This window comes from Anopheles merus, chromosome 3L (assembly GCF_017562075.2).
Source record: "Anopheles merus strain MAF chromosome 3L, AmerM5.1, whole genome shotgun sequence".
In the NCBI taxonomy this organism is placed as follows: Eukaryota; Metazoa; Arthropoda; class Insecta; order Diptera; family Culicidae; genus Anopheles; species Anopheles merus.
This window is the reverse complement of record NC_054085.1, coordinates 26833032-26850360: the sequence shown is the minus strand read 5'-3', so window position 1 is coordinate 26850360 and position 17329 is coordinate 26833032. Positions and strand designations below refer to the sequence as shown.

Sequence of the window (17329 nt, the reverse complement as noted above, 5' to 3'; positions counted from 1 at the left end):
GGTATTAACTAATAGTTAAGGAAAACACGCGTTGCTATTCCTTATACCTGTTATCATGCTAAAAAGATTATGGGCATCGAAAGCATCCAAACGAAAGTTCTTGTAGTTGCGTTTGCTCAATGAAGGCATGTTAATGCAAGGATAGATCAGATCGCCAATTGTTGCTAGAAGAACGAAGTAGTAATGAGAAGATACTGATAATTTCAGTAGTAAGTGATTAAGCTCAGAGTATCAAGCATGCTAGAACTGGTCAAAAAAATCTATCCTGAATTGAATCCTTTACTTCAAAATTAACTGTAACTGTACTTCAAAATTACACATTCTGCACATAGTTTGTTTGTTTTTATTCATCATTATTCTCTTTATTTACACACACATCTATAATGGTTTACCATGCTCGTTGTTTGCGCCAACCACACACACATGACACACACACAAACCACACTCAACGCTGAGCAATTCAGTTCTCGCGTTTCGCGGTGTTTGTTTTGCTGTTGTTCTGTCTGTGCTTTGTCTTCTCTCTCTTCTCCTCTCTTCTCTTTTCGACACTTCTCGTCACCATTTGTTCTCTGTTTCAATTTAGCTTACTTAAGATTTTGTTTCATAATTTAGGATTCTTTAATTTCAATCATTATTAGATATAATTCTGTAGTGTTTTCTTTGTTTTTTTTTAATTTAATTTGTAGTAAATGTGTTATGGATTGCAGTAAGATTTTCCATTTTTTGTTCACATATTTTCCTCCCCCTTTCGTGTCGTGTTTATATTCAGAAAGGAGTGCGCGCATCATGTGAAATTTATCTACCCCGTTTTGTTTATCATTCTTTTGCATTATTTACCCGATTTTTTATTATTTTATATTTAAACTTTTGGTTGAAATTTTCACTAGGAATCGTTCGCTTCGCCCCACAATTCTTTACACAATCAATAATAGAGTTTGGTGATTAGTTTCTTGTTCTTGTTTTTTGTTTTGTTAATCTAAAAAGGAAACAATTGTTTTCGTTCTTTTTCTTCTATTTTTTTGAAATCGAATAAGTGGAATAAGCTTTATCAATGGTTTTTGTTTTCTCTCTCTCTCTCTCTCTCTGTTTGTTCATATTTATATTCTTGTGTGCTTTGTTGCTAGGGTTTTGTATTTTACAGCGGCGTATCCATCCAAAATGGCAACCCCCCTCTCTTCATTATGTGGTTATGTGGAACAATGAAGTTGTGCTGTGTGTACATGATTTGTCCAAAACACGGTCCCCTGCTTCGCCCTCAACCTTATGTTTGATACTTTTGTTTTGCTTCATTTGCTCTTCCTTTTTAAAACGTTAAGTGCCTCGATGAGTTATGAAAGAAAACGTTTACATTTACGAGTTTGTTGCTTTATACAGCTTTATCATGATTAAAAGCTTGTGTGTCTGTTACACGAAGTAAGTGTTTCTTTACACGTTTATTTATATTCTTTTCTTTGTTCACTATTGTGTGCGACCATTTTTGTTTTGTTCTTTAGAGAGGTTCTATTTCTGTTCTGTGTTTAACTTATATTGTATCGCTTTCTTTTGGCGCTGAGAGGAAATAGAGATGAGTGTTTGTTTGTTTTTTTTTTGTTTCACTGTAAAATCGATGGAACATGTTACATCATTTTGCTTTGCTCTTGAGAGGTTAGTGGATCCAAAAAAATACCAACAATTTAGTGTCATTTACCATTTGCTTCACCATTGCACATTCACCGTTACTAACCACTAAAACTTGTCGCAATTCATTTCCACCGCTCAGTGTGGGGGAGTCTTGGTGGGAGTGGGAGGAGGGGGCATAAGGGGAGAGCTATCTCGTACCTTTAATTTTTCATTCTTATTTTATTGGCCATGCTTTATTACCCCTGGATGCTCAGCTCATTATTCGCTAAAGTTGTACTCTGCTGCTGCTGCTGCTGCTGCTTCTGCTTCGTATTCGTTCTTATTTTGGTTAGCTTCTTTTTTTTTCGTCTAATTGTAAAATTTTGGACAAAACACACACTCACGTTTCACTCACATGTTTCATAATTTTTCTTCACGTTTTTTTACGTTAAGTGTATCATAATAATAATAATGAAGATGGTTCACAACATTCCTTTGCTTGTTGCGTGAATGTAGTTTGGTTGTTGGTGAGAGAGTGAACGGGTTGGGGGAGAGGGAAGGATGGATGAGGGGGAGGGGGTGGGGGGTTCATTATTACTATTACAATGGGCTTTGTTGTATAAACGCGATAAAATGACACCAAACATAGATATATAATAGCTACTATTCGTTTAATTCTGCTCTGGCTCTGGCCCTTCCGTGTTGTGTGTGTGTGGGTGTTTTTTTTTCTCTGTTTCTTACGCGTTACACCCTTTTTGCTTTGTCTTCGTTAATTTAGAGTACCAACTTGATTCTGTTTCAAGTTTTTTTTCCAGCTTTTTTGTTCTACGCATAATAGTAGTTTAATTATATGTATAGAGCTGCGTTCTTTAAGAGACACTAATTCACTTTTAAAGATTTTTTATTACCGTTCTTTGCTTTGCCTTGTTTCCAAATCATCTATTCTTTCCCTTTCCTCTCTCTCTCTCTCTCTCCCTACTTGCGGTTGTAGTGCCTTTTTGCACAAGAGGCTTCACTACCTGATGTAACACGCAAAACCCTAAACGATGGTGAAATAATAAATTAAATCATCTGTTTCGCAGCCGCATTTTTTTACAGTTTGCTCGTTCAGTTCCAAGTTTACTTGTATTTCCTAGCAAACACAATACACGACCCTATGTCTCTTCCACACTTTCTTAGCATCGTCATATGTAATATGTGCAATTTTTCTCTAATTATGTTGTGTCTCGATGTATGAACATTCTTCGGCACCAAAACAAACAAAAACCGAACACGTTAAAAAAAAAAAGCATTTTTGCTATCGTTTTTAACCTTCTTTTTTTTTCAAACATACATTCAACTATTCCGCGGTGACCAATCTGTACACACAAGAGCAAAAAGGGCATGAAATGCGGGGATACGATTACTTAAATAACGGCACACCATTAATGTGTGTGTATATCGTGCCGGAAATAACAACAGCTCGATTTTATTGCAGAATAGATTATTTTTTGTTAAAAACACGGGAAACACGTTAAGCTACCTTTTTTTAAGAAATAAAACAAAAACAGATGCAGATGTATGGCCGAGGGCTATTCGTTTTAGGTCGTTGAAATCGATCGATTGAAAAAAATAGAGCAAGAGAAGAGATGGAACAAACGTGTCCAGCTAAAGAGTAAGGAGGAGAAAATGCACTTAAAGCGAACTCAAACACGTTATGTACGTTCAAACACAGTACGTTGACACGTACTGTCAAGGGCTTGCTACACAAATTTACCCTGCAAAACACTACTACACACACTGTTGAACGATGCAAAGTACAGGGTCAGATTCCAAGTCAGATTCGAATGTGCACCACCTGTACGATGATTTTCAACAGCTGTCATACATTGTATTTGCATCATAATAAAGTTTCATTTCATACACATGATTTTCAACACTTCACAAAGAACTGTCAAACTCAATCCAGTTTGAGACGTGTTGAACATCATATGGAAGAATTGATAAAGGGTTTCTATGTGGACATCATTATTCACCGCCTTCAAGATGTTTTTCAACAGCTGTCAAGTGTTATAATTGCATCACAATAATGTTTCAGTTCGTCCACATAATGTTTAACACGTCTCAAACTGCATTGAATTTGACAGATATTTGTGAAGTGTTGAAAATCATGTGTAAGAACTGAATTTTTATTATGATACACATACACCATTTGACATCCATTTAGAAAACATCTTGAAGGCGGTGAATAATTATGTGCACATTCGAAAGTTACTTAGAAGAATCCCACTAAATTATTGTGATGAAAATACAACATTTGACAGCTGTTGAAAAGCATCTAGCAAGCAATGAAAAATGTTATTGACATTCTAAATTGAATGTCGGAAAACCCTGTAAAAGGTACAACGGATCCTACACATTACCCGCCGATCGTGTTCGGCATGATCGTACTGTGTTCGAATGACTTTTAAATTGTTCCTTTTTTATAAAAGTGTTTGTGGTGGTGTAGTACGGGTACGAAATCACGAACTCATGCACAATAAGTCGAATTTATTTTACTAACATTGGATTGGCTTGATTTTCCCCATATTACTTTTGTTGCACGTAATAACGATCCCTCTTCCATAATGGTAGAGAGCAAGATCGTTGGTATGATATTTTGCTACATTAAAAGAGTCATCGTTGGACACCATTTCTGACATCGAGAATATCGAATAACGAATTGCAAAAGTTTGTTTTTATCTTTCTACGTCTCTTTCGCTTTCTATCTCATTATCAAAATCGTATGCAGAAAGACTATGATTTAGAGTAGACAAAACTGGTTTTTCCTTATCTTTAATTTGCCCTTTAATTTAATGCGGAACTGACTTTGAGCTAAACAGTTAAGCAAAAAATTAAATTAAAATGATAATTCCTTGAATTGGAAAACTGAAACCATACAACATTTCAACTACCCTTATGCCACCCGCATTTCCCCGCATTTTCTCTTTACTCTCTACCTCTTCTCTTCGCTTTTGATTCTAATCTCCAAAAAAATGCCGTCGCAGCGCCCATATGCGCCCGGTTTGTCTAAGGGTCTGGGAGGAGGTTAGCGCGCTTGGTTTTGCGCTACTAAAACTCATTTACACCAACTCCAAACGGTGCCCTTTATACTCTCAGTACAGCATTGCCGATTTACACATTGAAATATATAGCATTGCTGATTGTTACTTTCTATACACCATCATAAAAATCGGGGGTTAATATGTTGCTTTTTCTTCTGCCTTTTATATGTCGATGTGGCATACAACTTCTTCTCTATATATGTACAATATTGGTTGGTTGCTGCTGTTTGTTTGTTTGTAAGGGCAAATTATTCGCCTCAAAACAAAAAAGGGGGAAAAGTGTGACTAAAATGTACCGCGAAACCCGACGAAAGGGTAAATTATGAAGTGATCGCGCGCCAACAACACATGTAACATGTTTGCTTTTCCTCTTACTTATGACGAAGTGTTGTTACTTTTCGCCCTGCACACACAACAGTGGCTAGAAATTCGAATTTCTCATCCGTACTACCATTAACTTGAAACGGTTGTGCTCCTCGATCTCGGCAGATTGTGACACGGCACGGGGTTGTTGCACTGTTCAGTGCGCGCGCGTATGACGACAATCTAACACGCGGCGCATCAGCAGCGCGTGCTTTAAACCTAACGCTTCAATTAAGAATGAAATAATCGATGTAAAAAAATAAACATATATACCTCCTCTCTCTTTTTCCCTCCCTAAAAGGGTGAGTGAGTTGTTTTGAGGTACCTTCTTCCCAGCACAAGTAAAACCTATTGCCTAGCAAAATTCTAACAAGATACAGGTAAAAATAAACGGGTCGTTTAAAAGGGCGACGTGAAACGAAACAACGGAGAGGAGTTAATTAAAATCTATACAAACATTGCCAACACACTTTCTATCTCTACCAATCTCTACCCCTCGTTGCTCATCCAACCATCAACACACCAGCATCGACATTGCGTGCTTGTCGTGTGCTCTCCTTTAGAGGATAAAGAAATGCTTGTAGGACGATGGCAAACCGGCATGATCTCCACCACCGCCGCCACCACCACCACCACCGCCAACAGCACCTTCGATCGCTTCTCCTTCTACTGCTCCCGCACTACCATCCTCACCAGCGGTACCTGTGCCACCGCCCGTACTACTTTCCGCAGTACTAGCTGCACCACCGTCGTGCCTTTGCTTGCTGGTGCTAGCTCCAGCCGACACCTCCACGATCGTGCTGCCGTCGCCGGCGTCGCCAATCACTACATCGTCCTCCAGCACGTTGCCGAGCGTGCGGCGAACGATCCGCCGACGACCGGACGACGACGACAGGGGCAGCTCGGTCGTCACGAAGCTAATGCCACCACCACCGCCGTGATGGTGCGCACTTCGCGAACCCCGTGCCGTCGTAACGGTCACCACCGTTGACCCATCGAACTGCTGTACAATTTCCTCCTCCTCCAGCTCCTCCACCACCCCGGTGAGCTCCTCCACATCGTCCTCCTCCTCCACCACATGATGCACGTGATGATGATGATGATGATGATCGTCGTGCTGTTGCTGTTGGTTCACCACATGCTGCTGCTGCTGATGATGATGATGATGATCGTCTTCATCCACCTCTAGTGCATGCTGCAACACCTGCTGATGATGATGGTGGCTATGGTGATGATGATGATGGTGCAGTAGCAGCTCCTCCTCATCGTCCGTCGTCGCGTCGATGATCACACCGTCCGTCGTGTCGCCACTGACGTCCCCTGCGCCTACCATCATCTCATCGGCTTGCCGGACGGCCACGACCGAACCCGCGTCCATCACTATCTCCCGCACATCATCATCCTCCTCGACCTCTTCCACGTGGTTTACAACACCACCACTACCAACACCACAACCACCACCACCACCACCAACACCGCCATCGCCACCAACATCATCCTCGTGCAACACGATCGGTCCAACAACGCCGTTGTTGGAACCGTGTTGTTGTTGTTGTTGTTGCTGCTGCTGATGCTGCTGTTGTTGTTGTTGTTCCACCATCTCGCCCGTTTCCTCCTCTATTTCGACGTCGACACCGCTGTCGATGATGCAATCGTAATCGACACCCTCCACTATCTCATAAACGTCGCCCTCCCCGTTGTCGACGTCCGCATCGTTCTAAGTCAGGCGATTGGTGGTGTCCGTCCGACGTTCCTCTATCGTGTAGACGGTGTTGCCGACGCGGAACAGCTCCGTGTGGGGACGTAGCGTCGGCTCGTGCGTTGCAATGATGCCCGTTTCGATCGGTTCGCCGGTTCGGATCAGTGTGGCCTACAGGGCGAGAAAAAGCGAATGAAATTAAGATCACATTCCCTCACTCTGGTTGAGTTATTAAGGATTAGTTATTAAGGAGCATACCTGATTGAGATTTCCAATTGCGAGCTGGTGGCCATCGAGCGTTTGTACCTGTGCGATCGAGAGCGAGGTGGTGCCGTCCGCGTTTTCGTGCTGCGTGACCACGTGCTGCTGTCCGTTGGCGGCTGCCTGTTCGATCTGCTGTGCCTGGGCCTGGGAAACGGTGACGGATATCGTGCCGGTCGAGTCGATCGTTGTCTGCTGCTGGCCCTGCTGCTGTACCTGCTGCTGTTGGGCCTGCTGCTGTACGACCTGTTGCGCTTGCTGTCCGACCTGATCGCCCGCGACTACCGTACCGTTGCCTGGGTTTGTGCCGTTGCCTCCGTTTGCCTGGTTTGCGTTTGCAGCTTGTCCTATGGATGACACACATCGAAAAAGGAGTGTTTTAATTGTTATAAAATACACAAGAAAAATCTGATAAGAACAAAAATATCAACATCTCCCTAGTCCCGCTGTTGAAACATCGACCAAAATTTGGTGTTTTTTTTAAATAAAAATGAGGCGCATCTTACAGCTTTTTCCTAGTCACTTTCTAATGTAAACATTGTAATTCAGCATGTGCAAGTCAGTTGTAAGTTAATTCTCATCAACCTGATATTTCATTTCCATCATTATGATTTTTAATTTCTTCAGCATGATTTTCAACACTTTAACACTCTATTTTCATCGCTTTTTCACCGGGTTAAAACCCTGTCCTATAAACGTCATTTCGATGGATTTTCAGATTGCGCATAAATTTTCAAAATTATATGTCCGAGAGATAGATTTTTTAATAGATAAATATATCAAATCTAGCCGTTGCAATCTAAGATTGCGCATCAATTATTTCTACGGTCAAGCTGGATTTAGTTTGACAGTTCTTTGTGATGTGCGATATGTGAAAAATCATGTGTAAGAACAGAAATTTCATTATGATGGAAATACACTATTTTGCAGCTGTTGAAAAACATCTTGGAGGATGTGAATAATGATGTGCACATTCGTAAGTAGCTTGGAAATCCCTGTACCATCTCGCACATCAAGGTGAAAAACAATGTTTACATTCGTAAGCGCTTTGGAAAACCAGGTAAGATTCCAATTGGATCGTGAAATTGAATTGAGATTAGAAAGCACAATTAGTTAAGGATTGCTCTTTGTTTGTTCTTGTCATATTCCAATAAAAAAAAAAGTGAAAATATGTGAGCTTTGAATGTTCAATTATAAGGCCTACGATGCTTTTAGCATTTACTTTTCTTAATACTACTCAAATGGCACTGCAACATTGCCTCATAAAGAGTCATTGATGCCTATTAGTCATTCGTGAATTGAATTTAAAGTATGTAAAGCTCCTTGTTTCAACTCTCCAAGTGTTCAAAACTTCAGATAGCCCACACTCGTGTACCTTTCTTGCTCTTCCGTACGCGCTCCTTCTTTACGCCCGGTTTCTTGAAATGTCTCAGCTCCAGATGCCGACGCAGGTTTCGCGACTGTCTAATTACGGCCTGACAGATCGGGCAGGTTGCCGGTTGTTCCGATTGCGATTTGCTCTTGATTTCTAAAAGGCAAAAAACGAAAAAACGTCACACATCCAGCGTAAATGTAACAAACAACGCTCGTCCACACAGCCAACCACCACCACTTACTGATGATGCCTTCCTTCGTGTCTACCGGTGTGCCGTCCGCGTTCGTTTCCTTCTTGATGTCCTTCGGGGTGGCCGGGGTCGCTTCGTCCGGGTTGTTCACAATCACCTGAATCGTGGTGCCGTCTTCGTCGGTCGTTTTCATTACCTTGGCTGCCTGGGTGCCGCCGGCACTGTTCGCCGCAGCGCCCGCCTGTCCCTGGTTGGCCGTTTTCTTGGTGCGCTGCTTGCGCTTGCGGGTCGGCAGAAACTGGCTAATCACGTCCTTCGTCACCTCGTCCGACATCTGGTCCGGTGTGATGGTTTCGATTACCTGCGCCTGCACGGTTTGGGTGGGTCCGAGTGTCGTGATCAGTTCTTCCGTCGTCTACAAAGGGCAAAGTGAGTTTCGGAACGTTAATGTTATGCTTTTTAGGGTGCATCATTCGCCGCCGCGAGACGAGATGATCCGTGATTCTTCCCCGTGGTTGGAAGTGACCGTTTACTCACGCAAACATTGTTGCCCACGTCGATCACCGCCTTGACGTGGTTCTGGGGCACGAGCGTCGGGTGCAGCTGGATCGACGTGGTGTACGTCGTGTTGTCGTCCTTGTGCGACACCGTCTGGGGCGCCAGGCCCTGGATGTTGAGACAGTGGGCGGCCTGCAGCAGCGACGGCAGCTGCGAATGGTCCACACTGACCTCGCCCCGGTACACGAACTCCAGCAGCGCCTCCAGATCGTTCGCGTTGACGCCGGCCAACATTACGACGGGATGCTTGCACGGTGTGTTCTGTTGATGTGGAAGAAGCAGAGAGAGAGAGAGAGGGAGAGAAGTCGCGTGAGTCAGTGAGTCAGGGCAGCAGCATCAAAACAGAGAATTCCGAAACATTGCGCGTGAGGGAAACGTGGGGCCGCGCTTTTTTCTTCTATTTAAGAGATTGCGCTCGTGGAGAGAAGATCACTTTCAACCCACACACGCTCATGGGACTTGATGGTGGCGACGGGAGCAGAGGTGTTGTTGGTGGTGGAATATCTCACTCAGCTCTAAAGAGAAGTTGATGAGGGTTGATTTCCCGCCACACGTACAATATGCTCGAGACAGTGAGGCGCAAACAATCACCCAACCTCCACCTACCCACCCACAGCAATGGAGAGAGAGACAGAGAGCGAGCGAGAGGATGGAAAGTGTTAGAGGAGAGGGAAGAGCGTTTGGGTCGGTGAGCAAAGGCAGAGAATGGGATAAATCGACGGAGAAAAAGGGAGACGACAAACAAACGAAATGAGAAAGTGGAACCAAAAAGAGAGAGAAAGAGAGAGAGAGAGGGGGAAAGGATTTCTAACATACTTTTTTACGAGAAATTGTTTTATCGATTCGCACTGTGTGTAAGTGTGTGTGTGTTTGAGTGTGACAACACAAACCATTCCTCCGTTCCATTGCTACACACCACCTCCCAACCCCTTTTGGCATCTATAATCAGTTTTTTTTATGCTTTTATTCGATTTCGAACGCAAAATTTATCATTATTTTTTATGCTTTTCTTATGCTTCATAGATTGGACACAAAAATGCGCTTTGATGTGCGGACATTTCCAATTCTCCGTTTCTTTTTCTTTTTGCGCAAACACCCACCCATTGCGCAGAATCAAATGGAATTGCGCCACCGACACGCCCGCCCTTTCGCCTGTGGCCTTTGTGTTCGGCGTGTATGTGTGTATGTAGAGGGTGGTTTCGCATGTCGTCCTTTCCTTCGTCGATTGCTTTATCACGCCCGCCCGAAGTGGAGGGAGATGGAGTTGGAAGAGGAATGTCATGCCAACGGGCAACAACAACGGAGTTCCTGGTCCGTGTGGTGCGCGCCTTTCGTTGGTAAATTATGTATCTTTTATGACTGATAGATAATAAAGGCGCGTCAGCCCCTCTCGGCAGGAAAGTGGGACAAATGAAACATTGGAGAGGGAAAACATTGTTTATTGAACAAATAGGGACACATATTGTTGAGACGGATAGCATTTAACAGCAGCTCTGGAACAATGATTTTCAAAAAAACATTCATTTTAATCAATGAAAAAATACATCAAACACTCAATTTAATTTTAAAGTGGTATGAAAGTATTTTATTTTAAAAAATTATAATTTTCTACCGTAGAAGACACATAACCAGTGCTGCAAAATGTCATGAGCATCACGAGATATTCACTATTCTGACTCACAAGCTAAGCATAACGCCGTCACAAGCATAATCATGACTTTTTCTCGTTGTGAACAGTGCTGGCAAATGCCACTGTTTCAGTCACCAACACTCATGACTGAACCGAAGCTCAAATCAGCTCACGTACACAACTGAGATGATCAGAGGTGAGGCTCAAACAGTTGGAGGATCAATCATATGCTTGATGACATTTTGTTTAGCACCCAATTCTTGGTCACTCACCAAGTATATTCAAAGAATTTTGTGATTATCACCATCAGAAAATGTCGCGACCAAGTTACTGACCTAGAGTTGGTTGCACAAAATGTCACCAAGCATGTGATGGTCGCACCAACTGTTTGAGTCCCACCTCTGATCATCACAGTAGAGCTCGTGATGCTGACATTATTTTGTTTCAGCCGGAATTTGTCATGACTTTGTCAGTGACTTTTTGCAGAACTGATAAAAGTAAAAAAAAAGTCATGACATAGTGACTGACCCAGCGATGGTCGCAAACATGTCACGAAGCATGCATTGATCACACCAATAGGTTTGAGTATCACCTCTGATTATCACAATAGAGTACGTGACGCTGACATTGCTACCAACAGCAGCTCTATTGTGTGCTCATGTATGATGCACAACTGCTTAAAACGCTTTCCGGGAAGAATGCCACCACTTTGGGGAGGAAGTGAGTGTGTCAGGTTTGAAAAAAACGGACATTTAAATCACTTCCAGGAAACGGTGTGAAACGCAAAACCACCCGAAAATTCCCATCACTAACCCACCCAGCCAGAAAAGCCTCTTCTCCTCATCACTCCTCTCTTCCAATAAACTACTAAGGCGCGCGTTTGTTTATGAATGTTTTTTGGCGAATGCGAATCCGTCAGAGGGGGAAAAAATCAAAACAGAGCGACGCACCTACAGCTCGATCTCCATTCTCACAGGCACACACAGGTTGCGCTTTGTGCCAATGTGTGTACCCAGAGACAAATGTTCCTTCTTCTCTACGCACTCACGTTGTGCTACGCAAACACACAACACGCCAGGCAAACTCATCATTTATTGAGCGAGATCATGAGGGTTGTGGGTGCGAAAAAAGGGAATTCGTTTTCTGTGTCTCCGAGAGCTTCTCCCGACCCCCCTGGTGGAAAGAGGATACTCGCGCACGCACACACACACACACACACGCACACAAACCCCTCTTGATGAGAGGATTCATGCGCGCTTCTTTCTCATTCCATACTTTGCACCCTTCTCATCAACCTACCACTGCTTGGATTATCGTCTCGTGTGCGTGCGTGTTTGTATGGTCTACATTTTTCTTCTTCTTCTTCCTCTTCTCAAGAGTGCATGTGCACGAGGAGCTGTAAACAGAGAGACAGCGAGAGGGAGAGAAGTGCAATTTGCACATTTCTCTGTTTTGCTTTTCTGCACACGTCAAAACACCCCCAGAGTTGGGGGGGGGGGGGGAATGAAAACAGAGAATGCAAAATCTAACCCCCATAGGTCGGAATTTGGCTCAACAAGCATTTGCACACACGCACACACTTTGAAATAACGGCAAAGAGAAAGCCAACTCCAAAGTCTCTTTTTTAACGAGGAGGAATGAAAACGGGTGGTGTGTATTAAAAATAGCACCACACACACTTACACAAGCGCCCATACACATTAGCATTCAAACGTCACCCTGGGAAAGGAATTTTAATGAGCAAAATCATTTACTACTGGTTTTTAATGCTAATTCGCTATTTGAACTTGTAATATGGCCCTGGCTTCTGTTGCAATTGCAAACGGCAGAGACATTTAATAAAGCGGCAATAAACAATAAAGTGACGTCGTGTGCAATAAATATTATTTACTTTTTTTTAACAAATATTCCACAAACGACATCATCCCACAGTCTGGCAACACTGCCAGCCGTGCCGGTTCGGTCTTGTTTGGGAGACTAGCAAAGCGACAGAAGAGTGCTGTGTGCTCTGACGTTTGTTCACACCGATGTGAAAGGCAAAGCATCGCGCTCTCGTTCTCTCCTGCGCTCTCCTTGCCTCTCCTTTTTCTTTCTCTCTCTCTCTCCCGCACACGGCTCTGACAGTGCGCTCTCTATCGCGGCAGTCTCTTTTTCGCCGTTCGGCTTCCTTTTCTCTAACGCACACACGCAGGGCACACAGCAGAGCCACGTTAGGAGAGAGACTACCGTTTTTCATCTCACTTGAGAAGAGGGAGTCTCATACGACACTTCTCGTTTTGGGACTTTTTTTACCCTTGAAAATGTTTTGTTTTGTATTAAATTCTTGAAATATTACAAATTGTTTTTTGTTGAATGAAAATTTAAAGAAATGTTGTGGAAAATACACGTTTAAAAAGCGAATCTCCGAAAGACGAAATCCAATCATCTCATCTCTCGCTGCTCACTCGGAGCGAGCGCACGCTCACGTGCTGCTCACTACGGAGAGTAAGATGGTGGGCGAAAATGAGCCACACACACTCACGCACACAAGCACGCCCCTATAATCTTTTTGCTCTTGCGTTCTCCCAACCAACCCTGCGGACGATTATTCTCTGTTATGAAGTGATAAGCACACAAACACACACACATAGGATGGAAAAAAAACGAAAAAAAACATTATTGAAAGAGATATTTTTTCTCTTTTTACATACACACACACATACACACATAGACTGTAGTACCGTGTCGCTCTATATTTAACTCAAGAGACTTTCAGTCCCTTCACTTCACCCTCTTTGCCCATTCAACACGGACACACACACACCACCAGCAGCAGCGCAATGCGCCCGCGCACATACACACGGCGAAATGACGACAAAGTGAACTAGCGTGTGGGGGGAGGGGGGAGGGAAAGAACGTAAAGAAAAGGAAGCAATGCAACGCAATCACCACTCCACCAGCCTTCCCTTACCTTCAGCAGATCGAGCAGGAACGGGCTGGCGGCACACAGGACGATCTTGTGCGCGGGGAAGCTCCGGCCACCGGCGGCCAGTGTGACGTCCACCAGGTCGCCATGGCACCGGAGCAGCTGGACCGCGGACACCAGCGAGGTGCCGTAGTCGCCCCAGGTCAGGCTGTACAGCGAGTTAATCGGGAGCGACATCGTCATTCAGGCTCCCGTTTGTGTTGTTGACTTTTTGCTTCGCTTCTCTAATCAAATGCCTTCCTCTCAGCACACACTACTACTACACACACACACACACACACACACACACACACACGCAGAGCGACACAACTATCTCTCACGCCACCGGGGGAGCAATCTCAAACAAAATTTCCGCACACTGTGATTTTGTTTTTCCTTTTCTCTGCTTCTTCTTCTTTAATTGCACTTTTTGTTATTGCTATTGCTCACAATTCACACTGCCCGCTCTCACTCACTCACGATTTTTAGCTGCGACGGCGAGTATTCTTCTCCTCGCGGAACCGAAAATAACGCGTTTTTCTTTCCACTACACACACGCACACACACTTGCACCACACTTGCTCCACTCTCCACCTAGCAATAAGGGGGGTGTGTGTGTGACTAGACCAGTAGGTAAGTTTTCCACTTCAAAATCGGCTGGTTTTCACAGCAGCAACAGAACAGCCACTCAACTCAATTCAATTTCCATTCACACCATCCGCCTGTGCTAAAGAAAGAAACATGAAATTACACACGTATTAGTATTATATTACTCACACACACGCGCATTCTATTTTCCAAACACCCCCGGGCCCATTTCGATCGCGTAGGCAGAGGAAAAACTCCCGCAAACACACACGCCCAGCGGAGTGTGCGGGCACGCACACCACCACCGCACGGACACGTACACGCGCGCGCGCGCGCGCGCTCTCTCGTACCCGTACCCCGGGCCACGGCACACACGTCTTGCACTCCACACGCTACGTAGTGCGCGTTCACTACCCTCTTAAGGGTGGGAGATGTGGGGCGGCAGGGGGGAGTCGTTGTCCTCCTTTCTTTCACCCTTCAGCCCTGCGTTGCTGTATGGGGCGGGGTGACGGAGGGAAGACTTTCCGTTACCATTTTTTTTCTTCTTTTCTGCTTTTTGCTCTCTATACAGTGACACAAGCCGAAAATATTAAAAAATGATATACAGAGTAGAGTTGGAGAACAAAAACGCTCCCTCCTCGTTTGCTCTGTTAGAACGCGCGCGTACGCACTGACACACACACACACACACAGAATTTCTTCTTGCGTTCTCACTCCCTCTCCCTGTATCTCGCTCTCGCTCTTTCTCGCGTAACGGGATCGAGGGAAAGAAAGAAAGAACAAAAAATGCCACGGCAAAGATAAACCCACACCACAAGCAGCGGCCGCGTTCTCTGCAGACCGCACGGGCTTTTCCCCGCTCTCTTTCTGCTCTTCTCTGCTCTGCTCCCAGAGACACCCGAGAAAGAGCACTCTACCCGGCCAGAGCCCCGCGCGCTGAAATGCAATCCGGAACGACACCCGGAGAACGACGGCCGCCAGTAGCCCGCTCTACAGTGGCCCTCTTACACACTTACACGGTAACGCGCGCGCCCGTCCGCAGGTAGCTCTACGGAAAAATCGACCTACTCGCACTACGCTCACGAACAATATGGCGACGCTCGCTCACGCTCTCGACGGTTCGAGCGAATCTCCCTTCGGGCCCTCACAACGCGCGTTAGAACGTGTGTGTGTGTGAGTGTGCGTGTGACAGCTCGCCCCGTGTGCACACCAATACACGCAGGTACGCGCGCTCGCTCGCTCCACGCAGGCGAACAATGCTCGCGCACTGGCCAGGCAGCCAGATAAAAAAGAACCTTTCTCGTCTTCCCTCTTGTTTTTTCTCTCTACCTTTTCAACCCGTTGCCCACCAAAAAAACAAAAAACTCACGCCTTCTCACCGCGCCGATGCCTTCCGCTCTCACTTGCGCTCTTCTGCTCGCGTGTATTTTATTTGCTCTATAGATTGCGGCAGCGAGATGAGCTCTCGTTGTTCCGCAAGCACAGGGAAAGAAACTCTTCGATGCCTTTCCACGTCGCACAAGCCAGCCCGGGGAACTGGTGGGAAAAGTGGGGAAAACTGTCCACGGGTACACGGCAGTGGCTGCACAACGCACCTCTATCGGCTGACTGTCAAAAACTGAACGGTAAAATGGGGAAAAAATGGGGTTGTTTCTATGCCTGTGAGTGTGTGTGTGTGTGCGTGTGCGTTGACAACAAGCCCAAGCGAAATGACAAATGGCGTACATGGAATGTTGTGGTTATGTTGAATTGTACCACAATGCCGACGTCAATATTTGATTACATCTTAGAAACACTCTTTCTTCATGGCACGGAGATATGCTCCTTCTCGCCGTGCAATCTTTTTCTCTATTTTCTCCAGCTGCACGCTTTGTTGTTGTCGTGTTTTGCTGCCTGCCGCTGCTGCTGCTGCTGCTGCTGCTTCTCTGTTTGTTTTCGTTTCTGTTCGCGTTGAGTGTTTTGGCCCTCTTCCTCTGCGATCCTTTTCAAGAGTGTGTGCGGGCCACAGCAGCAGTGGCAGCCTCCTCTCGCTCCGACTCTCTTCTCTCTGGCTGTCTCTCTATAGTGCTCCGGCCTGTTCCCGTTTTTTTTTGCACCTCACCGGCATCACACCCCATATGCTCCGTCGTTGCTCGGATGTACGAATAAATTTCTCGCGCCCGTCGTGTGTCGAAGCCGCGCGCGGGAAGCCAACTACCAACATCTGCTCTTCTCTTGTGTCGCTCCCGCCGTCCACAGCTCAGCGAGGTGCCTCAGCGAGACCTAATATTCTCGGACTCTCGAGCCAGGCAGCAGTTCTCTCGATATGTACGCCACAACACACAACCGTCCCACGGGTGCCGAGTATGAGCGGTGGCGACCGACGGGCCCAGCAACACTTTGAAGCATCATCACCTCGCGGCCGGTCGTCGCATGCTTCGCTTTCGGCGTGATCTTTCACGCGGCTGCTGTGCTCCCAGGCATGCACTGAGTGATCAGTGTAGTTCCCGCGAGAGGAGCTGTTTTAGGAATTCAGCTCTAGTAATGAAGCATTTGGAGGCTACCAGCAAGCTGTAAAACTCGCGAAACGCGTGTAAAGAAGATATGAAATCCGCCCGAAGATATAAGTCAGTCTCTGCGATCCACTCAAGCAGCTTGGCAAACGGGAGATCGTCCCGTGAGACGTATCGGTGTTCTAAGGATCACTCGGAAGATGTAGATGTATCCTACATTGAGTATCTTCTTGCAAGTCTTCGGGATTTCGGAAGTTCATGGAACAAGGAGTACCTACAATGCTTCGGATCAGTTGCAGATCTTCAGCTCTCGTTGCAGAGATGTGGTAGTATGAAGTAACGATCGTGCCAAGCCATTCCTAAGGTGAATGCACTGCCTCTACTACTGCTTCGAAGAATGGTGTCAGACAGGTAGACACGCTTTCAGTACCTCAGATAGTGCTCTAAAATCTTAAAACTTCTTCAGAATATAGAAATTTCCAGAAATTCCTACAAATAAAGGCATCCCGCAGTTGCTCCGCTCAGCACAACACATCGATGCTTTTTA

General features: G+C 45.2%; 1 protein-coding gene across 1 annotated transcript; it reads right to left on the bottom strand.

Annotated features, from left to right (window-relative positions):
- Positions 1-329: 329 nt before the first annotated feature.
- Positions 330-15412, bottom strand: LOC121598228 (transcription factor GAGA-like). Its single transcript, XM_041924778.1, has 7 exons — positions 15307-15412; positions 13709-14429; positions 9108-9389; positions 8622-8985; positions 8381-8533; positions 7003-7352; positions 330-6660 (listed from the first exon to the last, which is right to left on the bottom strand). Exons 2-7 carry the CDS (start codon positions 13904-13906, stop codon positions 5605-5607), a joined length of 2403 nt encoding a protein of 800 aa, XP_041780712.1. The 5' UTR covers positions 13907-14429; positions 15307-15412; the 3' UTR covers positions 330-5604.
- Positions 15413-17329: the final 1917 nt, after the last annotated feature.

Bases quoted from the DNA above. Each gene is read 5' to 3' on its own strand.
- LOC121598228 (XM_041924778.1), bottom strand. From the start codon at position 13,906: ATGACGATGTCGCTCCCGATTAACTCGCTGTACAGCCTGACCTGGGGC. The intron at 7,353-8,380 runs GTACACGAGTGT...TGTCATCCATAG, and splicing joins CGTACGGAAGAGCAAGAAAG to GACAAGCTGCAAACGCAAAC. The intron at 6,661-7,002 runs GTATGCTCCTTA...GTCGAAATAGAG, and splicing joins CAATTGGAAATCTCAATCAG to GAGGAAACGGGCGAGATGGT.